Source organism: Simochromis diagramma, unplaced genomic scaffold (assembly GCF_900408965.1).
Source record: "Simochromis diagramma unplaced genomic scaffold, fSimDia1.1 OVJJ01000483.1, whole genome shotgun sequence".
NCBI lineage: Eukaryota > Metazoa > Chordata > Actinopteri > Cichliformes > Cichlidae > Simochromis > Simochromis diagramma.
The window spans coordinates 7,138,645-7,163,084 of NW_024386835.1; the positions used below are offsets into that span (position 1 = coordinate 7,138,645).

At 40.6% G+C, this 24,440-nt stretch overlaps 1 protein-coding gene across 11 annotated transcripts in view; it reads left to right on the forward strand.

The window, feature by feature from the left end:
• Positions 1-21,555, forward strand: part of celf4 (CUGBP, Elav-like family member 4) — an 88,118-nt gene extending 66,563 nt beyond the window's left edge. Inside the window, exons 4-14 of one of the 11 annotated variants that reach the window (XM_040029100.1) lie at positions 7,912-8,040; positions 9,006-9,085; positions 11,202-11,342; positions 11,695-11,833; positions 13,163-13,315; positions 13,643-13,753; positions 15,180-15,245; positions 15,592-15,672; positions 16,967-17,110; positions 18,213-18,406; positions 21,444-21,555. In XM_040029100.1, the coding sequence (XP_039885034.1) occupies positions 7,912-8,040; positions 9,006-9,085; positions 11,202-11,342; positions 11,695-11,833; positions 13,163-13,315; positions 13,643-13,753; positions 15,180-15,245; positions 15,592-15,672; positions 16,967-17,110; positions 18,213-18,340 (1,172 nt within the window). In that variant the 3' untranslated portion in view covers positions 18,341-18,406; positions 21,444-21,555. The remainder of the gene's footprint in view (positions 1-7,911; positions 8,041-9,005; positions 9,086-11,201; positions 11,343-11,694; positions 11,834-13,162; positions 13,316-13,642; positions 13,754-15,179; positions 15,246-15,591; positions 15,673-16,966; positions 17,111-18,212; positions 18,407-21,443) is intronic. The other 10 variants (XM_040029105.1, XM_040029102.1, XM_040029101.1 and 7 more) reach the window with 10 other exon arrangements.
• Positions 21,556-24,440: the final 2,885 nt, after the last annotated feature.

A 24,440-nucleotide genomic window follows, 5' to 3' on the forward strand; every position in this document is an offset into this window, starting at 1 on the left:
GGAGTTAGTTGATAAGGTTGATAAGCAGTGGATGTCTACAGACTGAGAGAGGTGTTAGTTTGTACAAAAATAAATAAATAAATAAAACTGCAAGGAAACCGCAACTTCCTCTTCTGTTTAGTTTGTTGGTTCTCTGAGAATGATTGATGGAAAGGGGGAGAAAAGAGGCAACACTGAGAATGAGGAAAGTGAAGGCAAGGCAAGACATCCATACTTCTCTGCCTCTTATCTAGTTCCCTGCACTGCTGGTTTTCCAGGAAATTTCTTTACTTCTTGATCCCATATTTTCACACGGGAAAGCAAAGCAATATAATATAGTGCCAGAGTGTTAAATTGTACTGGTGGAGGAATAATTCATCTTTCAGTTGCACTTTCTGTTACAGCTCAGCAACAATGTGGTAATAATGGGGTAAAAGGGAAGGAATGAGAAGGTAATAATATGGAGATAGCAAGTTATTACCACTTAAATACCAAATCTATATCCAGTATGGCAGTATCCAGTAGGTATCATCTTTTATCAAAAGTGGTTTTAGCTGAGTATGTTTGTGTAATGGGGTAATAAGGGGTCAGAAACTGGTGATGATAATAAAGAAACAAATGTATGCCAAAAAACAAGGCAAAAGCAATTATATTGATAACATAATCATAACCTGTTATCAATAAAATCTTAACATTTGTGCATTTGAATTTTTATATACTGGTTTTAAAGTGTACTGGTGGTACCTTCTAGCCCCTTGTGACCCAGTTACATACATTTCAGTGTAATATTACTCAGCTAAAACCAGTGTTGATACAAGATGTTACAGCACTTGGTGGTGCCGCAGGATGAGAGGCAGGGTATAACCTGGACGGATTGCTGTCACAGGGCTAACACAGTGAGACACCTACAGGCAATTTAGGAATCACCAGTTAACTTAAGTACTAGCCAGTGCACCCAGAAAGAACCCACACGGAGAGAACATGCAAGCTTCACACAAAAATCTTGGTCAGATTTCTACCTTCTTGGTGTGAGGCAGCAGGGCACCACTGCACCACCGTACTTACTATTATTTTACCTTTTCAGGGTAAAATAGTAGCAAATACTTCACATCTAAAAAACTGGCATGGATCACCAACTAGGCGCTTCTTATTGTAACAGTGCCAGAAGCCAACAGGTTTCGAGCCACTGATTTAATGCTCTGGATTTTAAATGCTTGTCATAAGTTTAAATGCAAGATTGAAACTTGAAGACTATGGCTTTCTAATAAAAAATAAAACTAGATGCACTGGAGTAAGAAGTACAATATTTCATCTTTAAATTACTTTAACAATAAGATAGCAAAAACTGAAAAATATTCAAGTAAATGAGATTCAAGTACAGCACTTGATTCAATAAGCACGTTGCTTTCCACCACTGTTAACAAATAAGGAGAAGCTACTTTCAGTCATAACTTCTCTGATCGAGCTTTGTGAGAATGAAAACGTGCCACACAGTCAGTTCTGACATTAAGAGACCTTTAACTTGCCAGCTTCCAAGTACAAAGACCGCCTGATGACCAGGTACACTAATGTGCCTTGATCTTGAAATAAAGCAGCTTTGTCCAACAAATTCACAGCTAGCAAGTGAGTGTCCTATATCCTGCTCTGTGCTTGCTCTAGTCAGACATCTCCCTCACCTAAACCAAACAGTATTTCCAGTACTGAGTCTGCAGATAACGCAAGCCATCTGCTACAGTGCGCTACGTGTGTGAGAAAGGATAACTGGGGACACCTGATTACCCTGACCCTGAGTTCATGTGTGAAAACTGATTTAGTGAAGATGGGTCTGCGCAAGTGATAAAAAAAAGGAGTACTGTTAAGTGTGGCAAAAATCAATAATGAAATTGGAAACTAATACTTTTTATGTATCCTGGTACAACTCGAGCCAACTAAATATTACTGTAGTGGGAGATCGGGGAGAGCCACTGTCATGTACTATCTGTGTGCGTGAGAGAGAGAGAGGGGGCTTTACATCGTTATTGAGACTCTGGTGTATATTGATTTGCTCTCTTGCTGAATATGAGTGTGTGTGCGTGTGTGTGTAAGTCCTTTCACAAAGAAAGATGTAATGTTTATTGGTGGCTTCCCTGGAGAATTGTTGGCCACCATTGAGGTGTGTACTATGAATGTGTATGTGTCTGAGAAGATGTGAGGAGGAGGAGGGTGTGGGGGTGCAAACATTTCAAGATTTGCGAGTGCGTGCCTGTGCATATGTGTGTCCACCTCTGATATGCGCTACACTCTTGTAAACACTCACCATCCCACCCTGCCCCCTCCCCCGGTGCAAGGCCAGAGCGCAGATTAGTCTTGTTGACTTGGCAAGGACACCCTGTCAGGCACAAGCAGCGGGGAACGGACCCTCAACACGCATGCACGCACACACGGGCGCCCGCGGATACCCACACCTAGACACACATTAATTTGCAGAGCACATTCAGAACCTCAATTGCACTGAGGCTCATTAGTTTCCGAACGTATACATCCCCTTTTTTCCACAAAGCTCAGATTCTTTGCGACGTGGGAACTGATGACAGCCGTGCACATCGACACATCTGCTGCTTTCGCTTCCAGCACACTTTCGCTCTCAGCTTCACAATTCTCCTCAACCACTCATTGAGTGACTCGACTAACGCCGTCATGTGCTGACACTAATGAACTGATGCCGGACCTTGGTCTGTCCATATTTTATTAGAGACCCTGAATGACCGATTTGTATCCGATTATAACGTTCTGCAATGTATTTGACAGCCTGTAAGTTTATATGTGAAAAAAATTGCAGTGAAAAAGAAAGAAATTAGGTTTTAATTATGAGTTACTTCACTAAAAAAAAAAAAAAGAGTGCTGGCCCTCATTAACATGACACAATAATTTTGAGTAAAATGCAACTGAAATATATAAAATCAAATGTTTTTTAACTCAAATTCAATCAAACTAATCATTGAAAAACATAGTTTAGTATACAGGGAGTGCAGAATTATTAGGCAAGTTGTATTTTTGAGGAATGATTTTATTATTGAACAACAACCATGTTCTCAATGAACCCAAAAAACTCATTAATATCAAAGCTGAATGTTTTTGGAAGTAGTTTTTAGTTTGTTTTTAGTTTTAGCTATTTTAGGGGGATATCTGTGTGTGCAGGTGACTATTACTGTGCATAATTATTAGGCAACTTAACAAAAAACAAATATATACCCATTTCAATCATTTATTTTTACCAGTGAAACCAATATAACATCTCCACATTCACAAATATACATTTCTGACATTCAAAAACAAAACAAAAACAAATCAGCGACCAATATAGCCACCTTTCTTTGCAAGGACACTCAAAAGCCTGCCATCCATGGATTCTGTCAGTGTTTTGATCTGTTCACCATCAACATTGCGTGCAGCAGCAACCACAGCCTCCCAGACACTGTTCAGAGAGGTGTACTGTTTTCCCTCCTTGTAAATCTCACATTTGATGATGGACCACAGGTTCTCAATGGGGTTCAGATCAGGTGAACAAGGTGGCCATGTCATTAGTTTTTCTTCTTTTATACCCTTTCTTGCCAGCCACGCTGTGGAGTACTTGGACGCGTGTGATGGAGCATTGTCCTGCATGAAAATCATGTTTTTCTTGAAGGATGCAGACTTCTTCCTGTACCACTGCTTGAAGAAGGTGTCTTCCAGAAACTGGCAGTAGGACTGGGAGTTGAGCTTGACTCCATCCTCAACCCGAAAAGGCCCCACAAGCTCATCTTTGATGATACCAGCCCAAACCAGTACTCCACCTCCACCTTGCTGGCGTCTGAGTCGGACTGGAGCTCTCTGCCCTTTACCAATCCAGCCACGGGCCCATCCATCTGGCCCATCAAGACTCACTCTCATTTCATCAGTCCATAAAACCTTAGAAAAATCAGTCTTGAGATATTTCTTGGCCCAGTCTTGACGTTTCAGCTTGTGTGTCTTGTTCAGTGGTGGTCGTCTTTCAGCCTTTCTTACCTTGGCCATGTCTCTGAGTATTGCACACCTTGTGCTTTTGGGCACTCCAGTGATGTTGCAGCTCTGAAATATGGCCAAACTGGTGGCAAGTGGCATCTTGGCAGCTGCACGCTTGACTTTTCTCAGTTCATGGGCAGTTATTTTGCTCCTTGGTTTTTCCACACGCTTCTTGCGACCCTGTTGACTATTTTGAATGAAACGCTTGATTGTTCGATGATCACGCTTCAGAAGCTTTGCAATTTTGAGACTGCTGCATCCCTCTGCAAGATATCTCACTATTTTTGACTTTTCTGAGCCTGTCAAGTCCTTCTTTTGACCCATTTTGCCAAAGGAAAGGAAGTTGCCTAATAATTATGCACACCTGATATAGGGTGTTGATGTCATTAGACCACACCCCTTCTCATTACAGAGATGCACATCACCTAATATGCTTAATTGGTAGCAGGCTTTTGGGCCTATACAGCTTGGAGTAAGACAACATACATGAAGAGGATGATGTGGACAAAATACTCATTTGCCTAATAATTCTGCACTCCCTGTAAACTCAGTGTATACCAATCAAATACATTTAATTTCACCAGTTGCATTAAATTTAATGTTTTGTACCAAAATTACGTGTAAGTTTTACATGTAATCAAGTTACTTCACGTCAGCATTTTGGGCATAAATATGGTGGAGGCTTTTTGCCAAAGAAGAGGCCAGCAGTTAATATATGCAAATGGATTATTGCTACGTGCTCATAAATGAGAATTAGACCCATAAATGCATTAGGTGTTGGCCGTGAGAAATGATAAAGTATTTTTCCTGACGCTTTACCTGCTGTAACCTTATACAGAAAGTAGGTATGCTGTTTCGAAGGTCTTAGCAAAGCTTTTCTTTAGCCATGGGAAAAATATGCGCATAGCCTCCCACATTCATACAGCTGTCTCCTGGATTCAGCATAATCTTTGACTTATGCATATTACTTCCTACTTCTGTATAATAATAATGACAATACATATGTTGTTCTTTGGGGGGGAAGGGGGAAAAAAAAGGAAAAGTTCACTGGCAAGACTAGGGAACTGACCTTAGTTAAATTTTAATCATGTTCTGACCTGAGGAAAGGCACACCCACACAGCTGCCTTCTCTCATATCTGACACCTGTGACAGGCGCACTTCCTTGCCTATAGGTTGTAATTTTAAATGACTGATTCAATGGGGGGAAAAAATGTCAGACTGATGTGACAAGCAAGACCCATGCATTGTCACACTGTCATTGTGAGTTTCTATCTTGTCGTGCCATTTCATATCTGACAAAAACATTTGATGAAACAGCTACTAGGATGCTGCTTACAGGATGTTGTCTCACCACACATTATGCATTCACATCTATTTACACATAACATTTAATACAAGATGATTATCACTTGGTGGCTTATTTTCTGTAGAATCTGCACAAATAACATTCAATTCAATAGATTTTTCAGATCATTCATATTCTGGTTTGAAAACTACGACATGTTGTGGAATCCTCGGGAGGACCGAGGGACTTGGTGAAATTTCCTTCCACAATGGAACTGAAGAGTATGACTCCTGGTGGATGGTGTGCAGGAGGCAGTCATAAATAAATGAACAAAACCATTTAATTTGCCACAAATACCTCGCTCTAGAAGAGACCACTGTTGCTTCACAGTAGAAAGCAGTGACTGCTCAGAATCCTGAGTGGTGCTTCGTATTGCTTTCTTTTATTTCCATGTCATATGGATGTGCTGGTTTGCCTTTGTGAGACATTGCTACAGCATAGAAATCATTCAAAAACTAACCAAAAACCAACAAAAATAAAACAAGACTAGCTGAAATGATTTTCTGAACTTGCGTCGGACCCTCTTTACTACCAAAACTAAGCGTTTATGCATGAAAACATCTATGCTTTTATTTTCCAATTCTTCCCCCTGACAAATACCGTCTGTATGAAAATAATTAACAAAGACTACAACTAATGAACACTAAACTAAAGCAAAGCCATTCTGGAAACCAAGTGAAACTAAACCGAATTGAAAACAAAAACAAGTAATGAGAAAACACAAAACCATAAAAGCTCTGCAGCCAGCCTCCGTGATGATCTGCTGTACGCCCGTTGCTCGTTACAAGTCCCCATCATCTCTTAATACTGGTGGCCTGGGCAGTGTGAGAGGAAGCATAAGCTGGACTAGCTGGCCAGCTCGCTTGGTAACTCCTGTTAATCTTCTCTCAACTGTCACTCTGCCAGAGTTATGTTTACAGTTTCATTCCCTGACTGTTTTTCCTGCTGAATGAAATTTTAAAAAACCCACCAAATCTCTGGGCAGCTCTATTTCTTCTCACGCTTGAGTGAGGAAATTGCTGCTACACTGACTCACTATCCCTTCTTGAGGTACAAAGTGGTATTATATGAAAGTAACTTTAGTCAAATATCTCATCATCGCAACATAAGGGATGTTAAAGATTAAGCTGCCAGGCAGGAGGAAAAGAGGAAGACCTCAGATGAGGTTCATAGATATGGTGAAGGAGGACATGAAGTGGGTTGGTGTGGCACAGGAGGATGCTAGGGATAGGATGAGGTGGAGGTAGAGGATCTGCTTTGGTGACCCCTAAAAGGAACAGCCAAAAGAAGAAGAAGATGATCTCTCTACAAAGACATCTTCTACATAACATCATAGCTATTAATACTCCATATTCTGTTTAGTGTTATTTGCACTACCTGTTTTTGTCAAGGTAGTGCAAAGCAAGATGAAACAGATGAAGTCCAGAAATATAAAAAAAGATACAGAGCAGAAAATAGCTTATTTTCTCAGTATAAATGTAGGGAAAATATTACCTAGCAACAGCGTTCATAAAACTTGGAGAACATCTTTCCTTGGCATCTTTTATGACCTGGCCCATAAGCTCCAACATAAATCGGAGATTGACTCCACACTGCTTTTTTTTTTTCTTTTTTAGAAACATGGGCTTTATTTTAATTTACTAAATATTTTTAGCTAAAAACGACACCAACACCCAAGAGAGAGCATGACAGTGTCTGGTGTCCCTGCCACACCTTGTCAGGTATAGACAATTGGCAATTAAATCCAGGGCAACAGAAACTCTCGCACTACCGCTGCATAAGCAGTTGAGGTTGCAGAGGGGGCGTGACACGTGAAACCAGCAGCATAGCCAACTTATACAGTGGCAAACATTTACCACAGACACAGCATGTGTCACGCAAGCTGCACTGAATGTGATGAGAGAGAGCATTGTTGTTAGCATCAGACATACTGTGCCATGGGGTAGTCATATTCCCAAAGGACAGAGACTCCACAGAAAAGGGCTTCCTTGCCTTGATTATGGTGCCCTGCAAATATGCAATGGGCAGCTGGTTAAACAGTAAACAGTATTAATACATTTTAAAGTGAATATGCAGAAACAGCTGTGCACCTCAAATAGACTGTATACTAAATAATAACATAATACACCAACCAGCTAGTCCATTTAAAATGCACATTACAGACTTTCAGCTCAGGAACAGCATTGAATTAGAAATACACTTGGACTGGAGCATTAGATTACATTACATAATTATTTTTTCTAGCATTATGAACTTTTTGTGAACTGTTATTCTACTATAACTTTCTCTTTTTGGCGTGTAGCTTCAACTCAGTTGTTTTTTAACACAAATAAAGTTGAATTTCTAATGAAAATTAATCAAGCAGATTTTCAAGTATTGAAAATTGTTGCAATTGACAATATCACAAAACAAAACTGTATCTGATATTTGACCTGGTGCTTGTGTATCTAAGGCTTAGCAAAAATGCCTCCGTCTAAGCGACACAGCACGTCTCTTTGTAGAATACCAAAAAGCATCTCCTGATCTCCTGATCTCCTGATCGTGACCTATTCCTTTTTCCTTTTAGAAGACAGAAAGCTTTTTGTGGGCATGCTCAACAAGCAACAGTCAGAAGATGATGTGCGGCGCCTTTTCGAGTCCTTCGGCAGCATCGAGGAATGCACCATCCTCAGAGGTCCCGACGGAAACAGCAAAGGTGAGTTTATAGCTGTTTATGACTTTGAGCCGGCAGACTTTTTTCACAGGCTACTGCACAGAAATGATTTGGCCTTTCAAAGTTGGTGACTTTGCAAAGTTCTTCTTAAAACACTCCGCGCTGAGTGATGTCAAAGCGGGCTATTTCACAATCATCAGAGGAGTCGTTACATAAGAATACCGGAGATTCAGTAAATTTCAACAGTAAATGCCATTTGAAAGCTTTCGCCCAAAGGGACGAGAGATACAAACCAGCAGCTCTTTACAGATGAACCCCATTAACCTCGTGAGTCAACCTACAAGGCTCTGATAAAGAAAAAAAAATAAGTCACCCTCCTTATTAACCGTCGGGCTTCATGTCATGCCAGAAAAATGCCCCTTTTTAAATGTTGTCAGAGTGCTACACAAGTTCACCGCATGAAGTTCATCAGTGGGCTTAGCAGCTAATCAATGAAACTCGATGATAACTAAGCCTGATGATTACAGTGGGCTTGATCATTCTGATTCCTCCGTGAAGCTCCATTAACAAGGCTTCATCAGCCAGCTTACTCAGCTAAGTGGGCTTTAGCTCAATAATTACTGAGAACTTGATCACTCAAATTTATCAACGGCGCTTGTCAATAGTAAGCGACACCAAAACGCTGTAGCATTTTGAGCGCTATCTGAGGATCCTCGAAGTCGCTAATGACGCCAGATTGGTGCATTTAGTCTGCTGAGCTTCGATCAACATTGATGTAGCAATCCGCAGCAAAGGAGGCTTTCTTCACTAAATATTTGTTACTGTAGAAAATTTATCCCAGGTGGGAAAAAAAGGAGGGGGGGGGACTGTCTGCTTGTTGTATTGTTACTATAAATGCTTTGTTGTGATACTGTATGATATACTTCTCAGGAAACTTTTTTTCCCCTTTGTTCTCGCGATCTCATTATCCCCTTACTCAGGTTCTCCTCTCTCTCGTTCTCTTTAAGGCTGTGCGTTTGTAAAATACTCCTCTCATGCTGAAGCTCAGGCAGCCATCGGTGCACTACACGGGAGCCAGACAATGCCTGTGAGTAACTGCGTGCGTGCATGTAGGTGTGTGAGAGGTGAGTCACACAGAGAGATGACTCAAATACTGCTTATATTCCTTATAAATGTAACTCAGGCTGGAGTTTATCAGTCCCAGTGAGGAAATTTGTCCTCAGGGCTATTCGATCTTTCCATCTCAGTTGAGCCATTTTTTACACTTTTTTTTTCCTGGGTTGAAAGATGAATCTATGAATCTATGTCATGAGATTTCTCAAATATTAGACCCATAGAGGAAATATTTTTCAGGTTACAGCGTCCTCTAAAGAAGAGGTGATCATATGCACAATATTTGCTTAAATTATAGTCAGTGGATTAGGACTACTGGGAAATGTTGTATACCTATAATTTTGGTAGGCACCGTTGTTATTTTTGTTTTTTGCAGCAGTTTTTATCTGTCATCCTGCTCTGCTGTTTAAAAAGAAATAGCTGGTAAAAACTGCTCCAACATTCACATATTTAAAAAAAAGTCCAGCCTGGGACAGATGTAGTTACATTTTTCACTAAATTTACAAAGGCAGCACATTTAAATAATTATCAATTGCTTTGAACTTTGAAGAAACTGCTGATCTGCTGGGATTTTCCAGCACAATCATCTCTAGAGTTTAAAGAGAATGGTCTGGAAAATGGGAAAATATTCAGTACTGATGTCAGAGGTCAAGGGAAAATGTCCAGAGTGCTACGAGCTGAAAAGGCAACAGTAACTCAAATAAGAGAGCATCTCTGAATGCAGAACATGTTGAACCGCAAAGCAGGTGGGTCTACAGCAGCAGCCGAAGACCACACCAGGTGCCACCCCTGTCAGCTAAGAATAGAAAACTGAGGCTATAAATCACACAGGCTCAATTTCTCGGCACGCTTTGGGTCCCTTAGTACAAACTGTGCATTGTTTAAATGCCAGAGCCCTCTTGAGTATTGTTACTGAGCGTATCCATCCCCTGATGTCGACAGTGTACACAACCTCTGGTCAGTACGCTACCTTGAACCTCCAGTGCAAGCAAAATAAACAAACTAAGGCATGTAGCCCTCGAATAAACCATTTGGATCTTATTAGCATCTGAAATCTTAAACATTCTTCATGGATACGGTGTATTTATATGGGTAATTTGCATATGTGGTGTTTCGTACACTAGGAAGATATTTTACATTGCAGCTTACTGTGCTGCATTACATCAGCTACAATAGTACCTACAACCTGCAATGGGCTGGCAGTAAAAGTTTGAAGAGTGGCTCATTAAAGGAGTCCAACAGGCATTTCTGAATTTATCTGAAGCACCAATTACATTTTCACATTGTTCATATTTTATTCATTGTACCTGTTATATCTCTATAGCTTACAGTGCAATGAGAGTGAGCTCACATTGCCTGCCACTGATGAAAACGTTTGTTTGATTGGACAGTCAAAACTAAGAGCTATGAAAAAGAATTTGTTTACATGAGCCAAATTCAGAGTGCATAGCAATGTGTTCACCTGCACATGTACATGTATGTATTTAGTACTGGTAATATTTTTTTACAGGTTTCAGGGGAAACTAGTCAAGATCTGTCTTGATGTTTTGCTTTTTTGTTGTTTTGTGTTTGTTGCTGTATCTGACAAAAGTCCCATAGAATACTCCCAAATCTGGCAGATTCCACACAAATTATCCAGCTGTTCCCACAAGCACAATGGTGGAGTATTGCTGAGCAGCTTTGTGAAACCACTCAACTTGTGAGTTATGATTTAGGCAAAAAAGTAAAATTTTGCCCTTCTGTAAAAGTGGCACTTTTTTCATAAATATTTAAATTGCTCTAATAATTGGAATATATTCATAACGGAAGCCTTGCAACAGGAAATTATGAAAATGTAAAAAAAATTACATGAGAATGTAAGGTTGACTTAACATGGAATGTCCCTTTTAGATATAACCCATCAGGACTTTATGGGGAAAATGGGCACCAGTTAAAGCTCTGGGGGCCATTGCCTTGGCCAGAGATTTAAAACAGTATGTGTGTATGTGTGCTAATGCAAGCTTATGTCAGACGTCTATCGAACCACATTAACATGTACTTCCTGGCGTGTGTGTGTGTGTATGTGTGTGGGTGGATGGGTGGGTGCACAGGGGGCCTCATCCAGTCTGGTGGTAAAGTTCGCCGACACGGATAAGGAGCGCACCATACGCCGCATGCAGCAGATGGCTGGTCAGATGGGCATCTTCAACCCTATGGCCCTGCAGTTTGGAGCCTATGGAGCCTACGCTCAGGCAAGATGCCCCACAGAACTCCTTTTTTTATCCACAGTTATTTATTCAGTGAGCCACAGAGATTAAACAGAGCGCTCGAGCTTAGCTCAAATTTAAATTTGAAAAGGCAAAAGAAGAAGCAGAAGTCATCAAGTCAAATGTTAATTTAAAAAAAAAAACATAATTAAAGGATAGATGTTCTATAAAGTTTAATACATGGTTTTCACCTCCTAATATGCTGTTTCCCATCTCTATAGCAGCATTTCTGCTATAGCTCTACTTGTGCTTTTTTCTGTCTTGCTTTGCTTAACTCAGACTCACAGGTCTTTACTTTTATTACTTTCTGCTTTCCCTTCTTCTTCACCACATGAAGGTGCAGCAGCAAGCAGCACTGATGGCATCTGTAGGCCAAGGAGGCTACCTCAGTCCAATGGCAGCCTTTGCTGCTGCCCAGATGCAGCACATGGCCACCATCAATGGCCTCCCCGGAGCACCGCTGACTCCCACGTCAGGTAACTGGTTTAAGGTCAATTGTTAAAGTACCTGTCAGAGTTTTTTCAGAAAGTGCATCTACCACAGTGCATGCATTGTGGATTATACTTCTATACATAAATATACATGAGCACAAGCTAGCATTAATGTTCCCGAGGGGGGCTGACAGCAGACAATCTGTTGTCACTGGAAGCCAAGAACCCAAATCTGAAACCCTAAACCTTCCATCTGTGCACATGAGACTTTTGACTTTTATGAGCACTCAGTGCTACTGAGTGCTCATAAAAGTCTTTACAGGTCATAAAGGTCATCTTAAGGTTAAGTACATACAACATAAAATAAATCAATAAAATTGAATAACCATATCCATCAAAGAAATACATCAGGTTGATTCTTTAGTCTAAACATCTTCTTTAGTCTAAACATCTGCTTCAGTGAGAGTTCAGTGGTTACTGTGGTTACAGATTTACTCAAACACTAAAACTGGCTCAGGGGGTTGGGAAGCGCATCTGCAACCGGAGGGTCGCCGGTTCGATCCCTGGGTTCTCTGTCCTGGTCGTTGTGTCCTACTGGTGTTGGCCAGAGGGGCCGATGGCGCGATATGGCAGCCTCACTTCTGTCAGTCTGCCCCATGGCAGCTGTGGCTACACCAGTGTGAGAGTGAATGGATAGTGGAATTGTAAAGCGCTTTGGGTGCCTTGAAAAGCGCTATATAAATCCAATCCATAAACTGGCTGACTGAAGTGTTAACATGGCCCTACATGTTGTCTCTGCACTGCATGAGACAACAGTCTGGAGAAAAGGATTTTTTTTTTGTTTATTCACTTCCATCATGCCGTCTAAATCGAAGGCATTAAAATAAGATGTGGAAAATCGAATATAAGTACGAGATCCTTTTGAAAACAGCAGCACCAGCTGTTTAATAAAGTGTAATATTAATGACTAAAAATAGTTTATTCTTTTAAGACCCGACTCTAAGACTGCAGTGGAAATAAGATACAGCCGAAAGGAAGAAAATGCATGTTTCTGGATACACCCAAGGAATGTAAAAGAAGATCATTCTGGGAACACATAATTAGCAATCATTTGATATCAACACAGTATTCACTAGTCTCAGAAAATACATCTGAGGGTCACATCTAATGGCTGTTGTGTCACTGTAAGGGCCATACTTGGACAAGAAATCAGCCCTGACATTTAGTGTCTTCACCGGCCCACTGGACCGGCCCTCCTGACATTTGCAAGAGTTACTAGGTGGCCAGTCAAAGTAAAACTTTTCCATAATGTCCTCGGGGTGGAAAAATTGCATTGTTTCTCTCTGTCTCTCTCTGTCTGCCCCATGGCTGCAGGTGGCAGTACTCCACCAGGCATCAGCGCCCCCACAGTGACCAGCATCCCATCTCCAATTAGTGTAAATGGTTTTACTGGCATGCCGCCCCCGCAGGCAAATGGACAGCCCCCCGCAGAAGCAGTTTTTACCAACGGGATACACCATTATCCTGGTAAATATGATCGTCTCAGAGACAAACGCACACACACACACAAAAATTCAAATGTTAAAGTGTGATTTTTTTCAATGTAGACACACGTCCACTGTAAAGCAGCCATCAACAGGAAAAGCATGCATGATGTTGGCTTACACACTAGAATAGCCTTTAAGCATGTTCATGGGGGGTGAGGCCAGACGAATGTAGTCCACAGAAAGCGAGCAAGTCGAGGCGATTATCGTTTGGCAAAGGCGTTCGGGCTGCCGGAGTCTAACTATGCGCTTGTGTCATGAGCCGTGGTTAGTACCTTATTGGATGTGTTTGGTTGTCTTGTCTCCCCAGTGTTGCAGGAGGTGGTTTTTAGAGAGGACTCAGAGAAAAACGGCTTGGGCGTGGCTCCGCGGAGTTGTTTTGGGGTTCAGGGTGGCTGCTTCCTCTCATCTCTCTCCGAAGGTAGCGCTCTTTCCCTCCCACCCTCATCCCTCATCCCTTTTCTTTCTGAGCTCAGGGACAGGAAGATATCATTTCAAAGCCATTTGGGACCAAACATTCTTTCTTTTTACATTTAAAACATTTTAAAAAAGAAGGAAAGAAAAAGGGACAATTCAAGTTTGTGAGTGAACAGTAAAGATTTATATTGCTTCAAATATCTGAAATATTTTCTGCTCTGTAATATGCTCTGAAAAAGACTCTGACTTCGTGTTTCCAGACACTGTCATAAAGAAAAGTTCTTTGCAGTGTATACAAATACAAATCATCTTGTTAGAATAAACCTATCCCTGTGGCTGCTACATTCACAAACTTGCAATTCCCCTGGCAAAATGTATCACAGTGTTACAAAGGATGATAATAACACAGACAGCTGAATTATTTTTGAACAGGATTTCACCTGTTTTCTTTTAAAGGTTCTTTGAGCCCATAACTCTTCTTCTTTTCTTCTGGCTATCTGTGGCTGTTTTTCCAGTGTTACTGTTAGTCCACAGCGTGCTCGGTGTTACTTTGGTTTTAAAGGATACTGGCGTTATCAGTGTGTACATGTTTATCAGTGTGTGTGTGTGTATATGTGTGTGTGTGTGTTCTCAGTGGTGTATTTATTGTGCATGCGTTGTACGCACGGGTGTGTAGCATTAAGGTGCGGCACAGTGCCGGCGGTAGTTCAGATGCAGGGAGAGTTTGCTGTAGATCTGTGAACATGTGAAGTGAAAGCAGCAGGCGTATCCACTGTTACGTGCGTTGTGCTCGTCCTGTTGTTGTACATGTGAAAAATAAATGTGTTTCTTGTTTGTTTGTTTTTTAGGTTTTCTGTGATAGGCACAAGTTTAGGTACATTTTTTTCTTTTGTTGTGGTGACGGTGGAGCCATGTGTTGTTGGTTGTTTTCTTTTTTTGTTTTTTGTGTGTGTGTGTGTGTGTGTGTGTGTGTGTGTGTGTGTGTGTGTGTGTGTGTGTGTGTGTGTGTGTGTGTGTGTGTGTGTGTGTGTGTTTTGGTCTTAACTGTGGTTTATCAAAGTTTTGCTTTCCTGCTTTTCTTAAAAAAAGAAGAAGAAGAAAACTTTTGAAATGCTTTGGGGGAAACTTTTAAGTATAAGGGTCTGGAAAAAGAGAAGGGAGAGGTTCAGAATTCAGTTCCTCACACACCGAAGTGAGTTGACTCCACGCTGTTCGGCTCGCTAACCTTTCTGCTTTTTCTTCTCTCCATCGCTCTCCTCCTTCTCATCCCTGCTATATATTACTCTCTCCTTCCTCCGTGCCCTCTCCTCCATCTACATTCTCCCTCTGTCTCGCTCCCCCTACACACACACCTCCATCCATCTGTGCTCCCCCACCACCACCACCTCCTCCTCCTCTTTTTTCTTCTCTTCTCTGTGTCTCTGTTGAAGCAGCTCAAAGTCCCACTGCAGCTGATCCTCTCCAGCAGGCTTACACAGGAGTCCAGCAGTATGCAGGTCTGTCTGTCACTCTCACTGCACCAATGATATGTGTGTCTGCATATGTATGCGTGTGTGTGTGTGTGCAGTAGGAAAGGAGGCCAGACTACGGAAAACAGGACAAGGATAAGCATACCTTTGTTCAAAATTTGAATTTTGATATTGTAACATTAAGTGTTTCAGTCTCACTCCATCAGTTTGTTCTCTGCGCCGCGTCGGGTGTGCAACACGTTAGACTCTATTGTGCGCTATCTGATCGATTGCCTGCTGTGCCCCTGCATATATCACATTGTTTATATGTATCCAAGTGTGCGCTCTAGTCATGACTGTTATCTGATCCGCGGTGTGTGTTTGTGTGTGTCAGCAGCCTACCCCGCTGCATACGGCCAGATCAGCCAAGCCTTCCCCCACCCTCCACCTATCATCCCACAGCAGCAGCGAGAAGGTAACGCTCACGCACGGCACGCTCCTGAAATACTCATACACGCTGGCGAACAATAACTCACGCTTACTTTTGTTCTTCATCTAATTTTACACACACACATTCGAAAAATGTACAGGCGCTTGAAGTGTGTACCGGGTTTTGGGGTGATTTGAAATGTTGCCAGTCCGTTTTTACGAAAAGTACAAATATTCAGCAGTGTTTTGGGGTGTTTTTGTTTACCTGATACAAAACAGCTTATTTATTATTGGTGCTTTTTGGTTCGGTAATATAAAAAAAACAGAGGACAGAGTGGAGAATGAGTCAAAGAAAAAGAAAAAGAAGAATATTACTGAGCATCTCAAACTCAGCTGTAAGCCTTCTCATGAACCGAATGACCGCCAAGCTCAACACCCATGCCTGGGACCTTACTGCCCTCTTGTGGAAGTTAAGATAAAAATTGCAGATGATTTCACAGCTGTGGCAACCCAGAGGCCATATTTTAAGCTTTTGGGAGTCATATAGTAAGGGGTGCCATAAAATTATCAGTATGAAGGTTGTTAGTTTTCATGATACTTAACATTCAGCAATCACCTGACAACTTAAGGTTACCATTCAACTGTGACTGAAGCCTTGGAGAAAACTGCTCTACACTTTTTATGGGTTTTATTCGTGTGTTTCATTTTTGCAACTCTGGAACCTTAAAACTAGGCAAATATTAAGAAACACATTTAAGGAAAAAATTTAAATGTGAAACTGGGCATGAAGATGGTCTGATGCAGAAAACTGGAACATTTATTTTGTGTTTTTCACTCTCACGCATTTTAAATTCTAGTTTAGTCAAAACAACAATCCAAACATGCGAGATTAACTACCACATAGGACCGACACAGCTAGAAAACAAAGAAAACTGATGAAATTACGCAATCAAATGTTGAAATGTTCATCTTGATTGGTTTCTGTGAGAGCTTATGTTAAAAAAAATGTAGGTCTTTTCTAAAATAAGCAACATTATTCTATTTTTGGCAGAAAATTGAGTTTATACATCATTTATAAGAAGCTGTCAGAGGCAACTGACTTCCACTGCCTTTTAGCCCACTTTGACTAACAATGTGCTCTTCTACCCTCTTTATCTTTTACTTTACGCTTTAAATAATTTCTTACTGTCATCACAGAGTTTTCTCCTCTCGTGGTCTGCCTTTCCCATTCTTACTCCCTGTCTCTTTCCTTGACCCTTTTCTCTGACCTTTGCCTTTTTATCTCTCTCTCTCTCCCTCCCCCTCTCTTCTCTCGCCTTTCTCCGTTTCTTTCCACGCAGGACCGGAAGGCTGCAACCTGTTCATCTACCACCTCCCTCAGGAGTTTGGAGATGGAGAGCTGATGCAGATGTTCCTGCCATTCGGTAATGTCATCTCCTCCAAAGTGTTTGTGGATCGGGCGACAAACCAAAGTAAATGCTTTGGTGGGTAAAAATGAACAAAACCAAACGATTATTGGTTATTTATTCCTGATTATTATTATTCTTTTTTTTTTCCTAATCACCCTTTTTTTGCACTGCAGTCAATACTCCCTTCCCACCCCCACGCCTTCCCTACCCCCAAACCTCTCGACACCTCTCCCTTTAAAAAGATGAACAAAAGAGCAGATCGTTTCTCTGCAGGTGTGCTGTTACTAATAAGAAAGAGTGGATATTTTGGATATTTTGTTTTCCTTTTTCAAGCGTTACAGACAGCTGAGATCTGAGAACTCAGCGGCCCGTTTTATCTTTCGATTACGACTGTGCTCTTCGTGACATTTTGTATAATACAAATGTGGGTTTTTCAGTCGCATGCCCCTGACTATAGCTTCCTTTCAGCTAAAAACAAAAAAAGGGATGCATGCCAAGAACGTAACTTCAGAATCCCACAGTTAGTCTGCCGTGCAAAGACAGAAAACTGCCATCTCACGTCATACTGCTGACAGTGCAGCGTAGTCGAACGCATAATTATGTGGCAAATTATAAATGGATTGTGGAGAATGTTTTATGGAGAGTCCATCAGGTGCAACCCATTTGCAAATTAGCTTTCGCTCACTAATACGCTGCATTAATGTATTTCCTCAATTCATGTTGGCGTTTTTGTGATGCGGGTTTTAATTTGTTATTCGACGCTTTTTTTCCCCCCACATCACAGTGGAAGTTAAAAAGCAAAACTGAAATGTTGCACAACCATATTGATGTTTTAGTTATAAAACCCCATTATCCTGTAATCCTGTTGTTGTTGTCATACTATTACACATCTGTGTGATGTTAGTTTAATGTGCTTTTTTTTTAATAATCACGCTATATTAGATTAACGCTTACGACTAGTTGTTTCATGAATGGTAACTGTTTTTTAGTTTTATGTGCAGATTAAAGGTTTTCATTATCGTTCCAGTTTTCATATCATACACACCTGTAAATGACTATTGGATCTTAATGAACTCATCTTCACATTCCATGTTTTTAGTGTCCCAAACCGCCCTTGCTTCTTCATATAACAATATCTCCTCCTTTCTCTTTCTCTCTCTTTTGGCCTTTCCCCCAGGGTTTGTAAGTTTCGACAACCCAGGTAGTGCCCAAGCTGCCATCCAGTCAATGAATGGCTTCCAGATCGGCATGAAAAGACTCAAGGTGCAACTGAAGAGGCCAAAGGATGCCAACCGTCCCTACTAGCCCGCGCCCCAGCCAGCCACCGCCACCCTGGCGGCCGGGGCAGCTGTCGAACACAGGGAAAGACAGGTTAGGCATCAGTGTTGACTCCTTGAGGAACACCTGTTGTCAGTCTAGTTTCACAGGTGGTTTCTTGAGCGCATGCACAGCTATTGCAAATTATACTGGCAAACACTCACCAAACAAAACCAGGTGTTGACATTCCCACAATCCTCCCAGGACCATGACTACAAACCTTTTTCTAAAAATAAATAAATAAAAATAATGTAACCAATACATTGAATTAAAAATTGTATAAAGAGAGCCTATGAGATATTAAAGTTGAAACATTTTGTTTAAAAAAAATGTGCTCGTGTTGAATTTGATGCCAGCAACACACAAAAAACAGTTAGAAGCATGGTATGTTTACCACTGCATTGCATCACCTCTTCTTTTAACAGCACTCTGTAGGTGTTTGGGAACCAATGAGACCAAATGTTCACCTATAGAGAGCAAAATCTTCCCCAGTCTTCCTTGTTAAAGGATTTTCTGCTCAAGAATCCGCTGTCTTTTGTTTCATAAATTTTTGAAAAAAGAACTGACAGGTCTAGACTGTATACAGGTAGTTATAGCTGCTCTTAATATGAAGCAACGCTGTTGTAATACCCGCAGAATGGGGTTTAGTGAGGATGTAAACAAGGCCTTATCTCAAAAAGACAATTGAATGGCAGCATATGTTGCTTCAAAACCTCTTTGTAACATTCACTACCACCAAGTCTCAGATGTTCAAGTTATCCATGTGATGTACAAAAGCGTTTACAAACCTATACCATCTGAGATGCTTTTACACTTCTACTATTTACCTCAGAGAATGCAGCATCCATGCAGGACAATTAGAGATTTTGATTCAGGACTATTCCTCTTCATGTTAAAAATGTTTTGTTTGTTTTTTATCTTTACATGATAGTCAAAACGTTTTTGGATGATGCACTGGTATACTTGTACAGTAGTAATGATTTCCACTACACAAAATGCTTTTAATGCAGTAGCGTCACCATCAGTTTTCAGCTTTTTTCAGTATCTTGTGATCCTCTGATTCAGCCTCGTTGAGAAACTCTTCTTTTTAATCCCCAATTGTGTTCACTGTTGTGCATGAAAGCACTCACTGAGCATGCTCATGTTTTCATTGAACAGTGAAATGATTAAATCGTTTTTCCTGCTAAAGAACAAGAGGAAATTTTGCAGCTGTTGTCTTACCCTTTATTGAAGATGACAATAATGATTTTTTTTTTTTTTTTGTTATCATTAGTCACATGCAGATATTTCCCAAGACAAACTGAGAGTGAAACGTGACATTTCAGGGAATTTCTTTCTGAGTTCAGCAGCGACTGCATTGTCTAAAACTCCTGCAGCTTTAACCTGCTGACAGCTGTGTTACAGTGCCTCACGTGCAGCACACACACCTAACAACACCTGTTCACTCTCGCCAGAGCGCCGTGTGTTCTCGGGCAAACAAATGTCGCTCACATCGCCTTCTTCAGCGGAAAACACTCTTAGCTCCGTGCATCATTCGCTGAAAACAAGGGTGCTGTGATGCACAGCGCTAACGGAAATGTCCCACACACACACAGGGGGCAAAGCAGACTAGTTAAAACATATTGAGAATATAAGATGTTAAATGTAATTATGAACCATAAGACGTGTCTATCTATACTGAAAGTGAAACCTTGTTTTGATGTCAGCTTCCAGGCTGGCCAAAAAAAGAAAAAAATAGCAGAAGCACTTACTTGAGTAGCCTCCTCTATTTGCAGAACGACTTTACAGTAAGTGACCCTGTATGTTACCCCGTAGGTAAAAGATAATTGGTAAATGGTTCAGCATGTTGCACAGGGAAGAAAGTGCTTCCAAGGGAGAGGCATTTATTACCCCTCAGGCAGGTAATTGTGCTGTTCCTCTTTGTCTCCTCCCTTCATCTGTGTGATGGAGAGTTTAGTCTGTGTCGTTCATTCACTACTGATGACTTCATTCAAGGGCAACTTATCACCCACTCACAAACTAACTGAACCATACCAGACAGTGTCCTGAGGCAAATCACTGCAGGTGGAAGAGCAATCCCATATGAATTTGTCATCAAATGTGTGCCGCCACTCCTTTTGATATGTAAAATGATTTTTTTTTAACTGAATGTTGGAGAAAACATCTTCTGATTTCCTTTTTTTTTTTTTCCCAGAGCGTCATTACGCTCTCAACTGATTAGCGAGCTGCTTTTCGACTTGCATCACCAGCTTTACTATTGGTATTATCATCTAAAAAAATAAAAATAGAATAAAATAGAATAATAACACACTGTTGGCAAAACAGCAAGCTAGAGTACTCTTATTTAACATCTAATGACACGGTAAGGTGTGTCTCGATTAGAATCCCTTCACCATTTCAAAAACAGGATTGAACAGTTTGTTTTTTAATAGAAACGAAAAATTTGTTTCATCTCGTAGAAGATAACAACGGAGCTGCAGCCAGGAAGCCAGATTAATTCACTGCAGGATGAGCACTGATTTGTTTTGAAAATTGTCTCAGCAAAATGATCTTTGTTTATCCACACCAGGACTTAGAGTCTTAGTGCTGGCTAAGACGCTTTAGAGAGGCAGGTGTCCTGTTAAGTATTCTGCACCGCTCCATCTGCATGTAAATACAGCAAGAATCAACAGAGAAGGAACACACAACACTGGTGACGTCATTGCTTCCAAAGAAAAATTAATTTAAAAATCAAAGCAAATATCTCCCCGTCATTTTTCTTGTTTTCCAGTATAATGTAGAAATGTGTAATGAAAGTTCAATGGCAAGCGACCTAGCTGTCTCATTCAATTATCTAAATCAGATCCAAGCAAGTGCACAAATGAACCGCAAAGCTAGACACACCTTCAAACCCCACAGCTGCTGGTATCAAAGTGCCGTTTTCGTGGGATACTTCTAGGAACCTAAGCGATCTGCAGAAAAGCTCGAGCCAGTGGCTATCCTGTGGAAAAGTGCAAGCATCAATGCATCGAGGTGCAAAACGTGAAACCTTGTGTTGTTTCTCCACACGTTCCTTTACTCAAACAGTCCCTTTTTCTTCTGTGCTTTTCAGGTTTTGTTGAGCTGTTGATTATTTGCTACCCACCACTGAGTGCAAACTCAACATCTGGACCACTGAGGCTGCTTCAGAAAACAGAGGAGAGAGAGAGAGAGCGATGACCGAGTCAAGGACACCTCCTTTTTGGATGTACTGAAACTTTGGAACTCAGAGTGAATTTGTACCAGCCTGGTTAGCCCCAGGACTTTTTTTCCCCTCTTCTGCACACATATACACACTTATTTCCCCACAAAACCCTGCTTGAATGACAGCTACCTTTTCTGGACCACAAAAACTTTTACTTGAACAAAGAAAGGAGGAGAAAAAAGTAAAAGAAACTACATCAAACCTCCTTACAATGACCAACCCCGCTGAACTCTTGAAAGGAATACGGATGTCAAAAGTCCAACAAGAACAAAACTTTGAAAAAAAAAATATAAAAATAACAAAAAAAAAAAAAAAAACAACCACAAAAAAAAAACACAAACAAAAAACATAATAGCGGATTGCCGTAGGAGATCTTTCATTAAGATGGTGTGGAGCAATTGAGTTTTGAAGACCAATTTTTAAGATTTGAAACAAGAAGGGACAAATTCTCTGAGAGAGAACTTAAGTAGGAATGTGACATTTTCACGACACAGATTGGCTTCGATTTGGGATGGCCATCTTTAGCTCGGAGTGCCTGTCCGTTTCCAGGGGATACCGTTGCCGAGGAGCGCCATAGCAACAGTCTCCAGGGAGTCTTATCCATCATTCCTTAGTTGTTTTAGGGACCAAAAGACCAAACATTTTTATTGCTGAGGACTTGTAGCTCTAATATACTCGGACCACTGCATCTCTGTCAGCCAGCGTTAACTGGCTGGGGAGTTGCACTTAAAAGAAGTGTACATTACGAATATATACAACACATGTATATATACATATATATTGCTGATATGCTTTTTGAATACAGGCAAAACTATTTCAGATGACCAAATGGGGTCTCTCACTTCGCTAGTTTACAATTACTCAAAATGTTTATTTTTTTCTCTTCTCATTTTGTCTCGGGAGGGATGGCGAGTGCATGGGAGGGGCTGCTCTGTATCACAGCCTTATCTTTTTTAACTTGACATCCTAACCTCATAGATAGAATAACATCAGAAATGTTTGAAATATATGAACTTGTTTATATTTGCAGTACATATATATGTATAACAGGCATTCAAGCAAATGTATTCATATATACAGTATATATGGATAAATAGATATTAATCACAAATATATGTATTTATATGCACATATTTTATATATGTGTGTCTGTATATAGAACGGCTACTGACTATGTTGAGCTGTAATTTTTTTGTAGATTTTAGCTGGAGTTTGAAGCATTGCTCTGCTTGGGAAGAATCGCAAATCTGGCAGCTCCCAAAACTGCAGGCATTCCTTTCTCTGATTACCTATATGCTGACACACAATATATTGCTAAAAAGATTCATGTGTGATGAAACACATATGGTGTACATATTATCTGAAAATGCAAAAAGCCAATCTCAGTAGCAGGCTTTAAGAGAATCAGGCTAGATGATTTTAGAGGAAAAGGACAATTATCTTCGACTCTATTCCAAACATATCTTTTGAGCTTACACACACACACACACGCACACATGCATACACACACAAACTTCTCTTTGAAACTTGAACCAAAATGAAAATGTCTCACAACCCTTGCTCTCTTTTGCATTCAGTAAAGTGCATGTAGCGTATGGGCTGTCACCATGTCAAGGTGTGCCTTGTCACCTGCAGAATCTGCCATCAAGCACTGTGCTCTCAGAAAACAAAGAAAAAAAAACTGAACACACACACACTACTGCAAGTAGCCAGCGCGCTATTATGATGTCAAAACTACAGCCTGATCCATATCATTTTTTCAGCTGCGTAGAGAGCTTCAGTGCATGTCAAATATAACAAAAATTGTCCAAGCACTGTTGGTCCATCATTGTCTTTTGGGGGGGGGGAGCATTTAGGTCTAATGTAGATTCATGCGATACCACTTCAAACTTCAAACAAAAGCGGGCATTAGGTAACCTTCTAGCACAGGCACTAACTTTTCAAGTTGTGTGCAAGGCACCTGAGACTAAGTTCCACTAGTTGGAAGGTAATAAAGGGTAAAAATCAGGGCTGAAATGGGCACGATGTGGCTTGATAAGGGATGCGACTGAGCTTACTGGACCGAGCAGGAGGATTTTAACCCTCTCAAGGCAGGCATTGCAGATTTGCAACAGTTAAAAGCTAACAACCTGATTACCCCACATACATATTTTATGAGGTATTTTTACTCAGAAGTACCACTGCAGGTATTCTTTTGTGCATTAGCAACAAAAACTTAGTTTGAGTCTGAGAGGGTTAATGGCTGTGAAGGAGATGTGATATTGATGAATATGTCATAGAGCTGGCTTCCCTTTGAACAGAAAAAAAAAGGATTTATACTTGACATGAAGCATATCTTTTAGAAATTGTTATATTGCCTTACGTTAAGTCTTCATGCAATTATATATATATATATATATATATATATATATATAAGATAAAAGCTCTAATGAAACTGTAAAATGAAGCAATAAGTGTGAAAAACCATTTACCCATTACGCCTGCTGTATCACCGAGGCTGGTTTCATATTGCTTTAGCGTACAGTTTCTCATAATAGTCTACAAAAATGGTATAAACACCTACTATAAACCTGAAAAAGGTCAACAGACTTGGATTTATTAGACCCTGCATTCAACACTTATTGAGCTGGTGGAGATTACTCAATGAATATTTATATATATGAATATTTATAAGGCTATATGACACTTTGGAAGACAATGCTTCCTGTTGGGTGCTGTTACTAGTTTTCCTATAAACTGCTCATTATGCCATTTCCCCAGTGTCTCTGTTTAACCTTTTTAGCAGTTTGAATAATTTAACATTTACCTTCCAAATCCAGTGAGTCTAAAAGACACCAGTGCACATCCCAGAATGCCTCTGTTTGT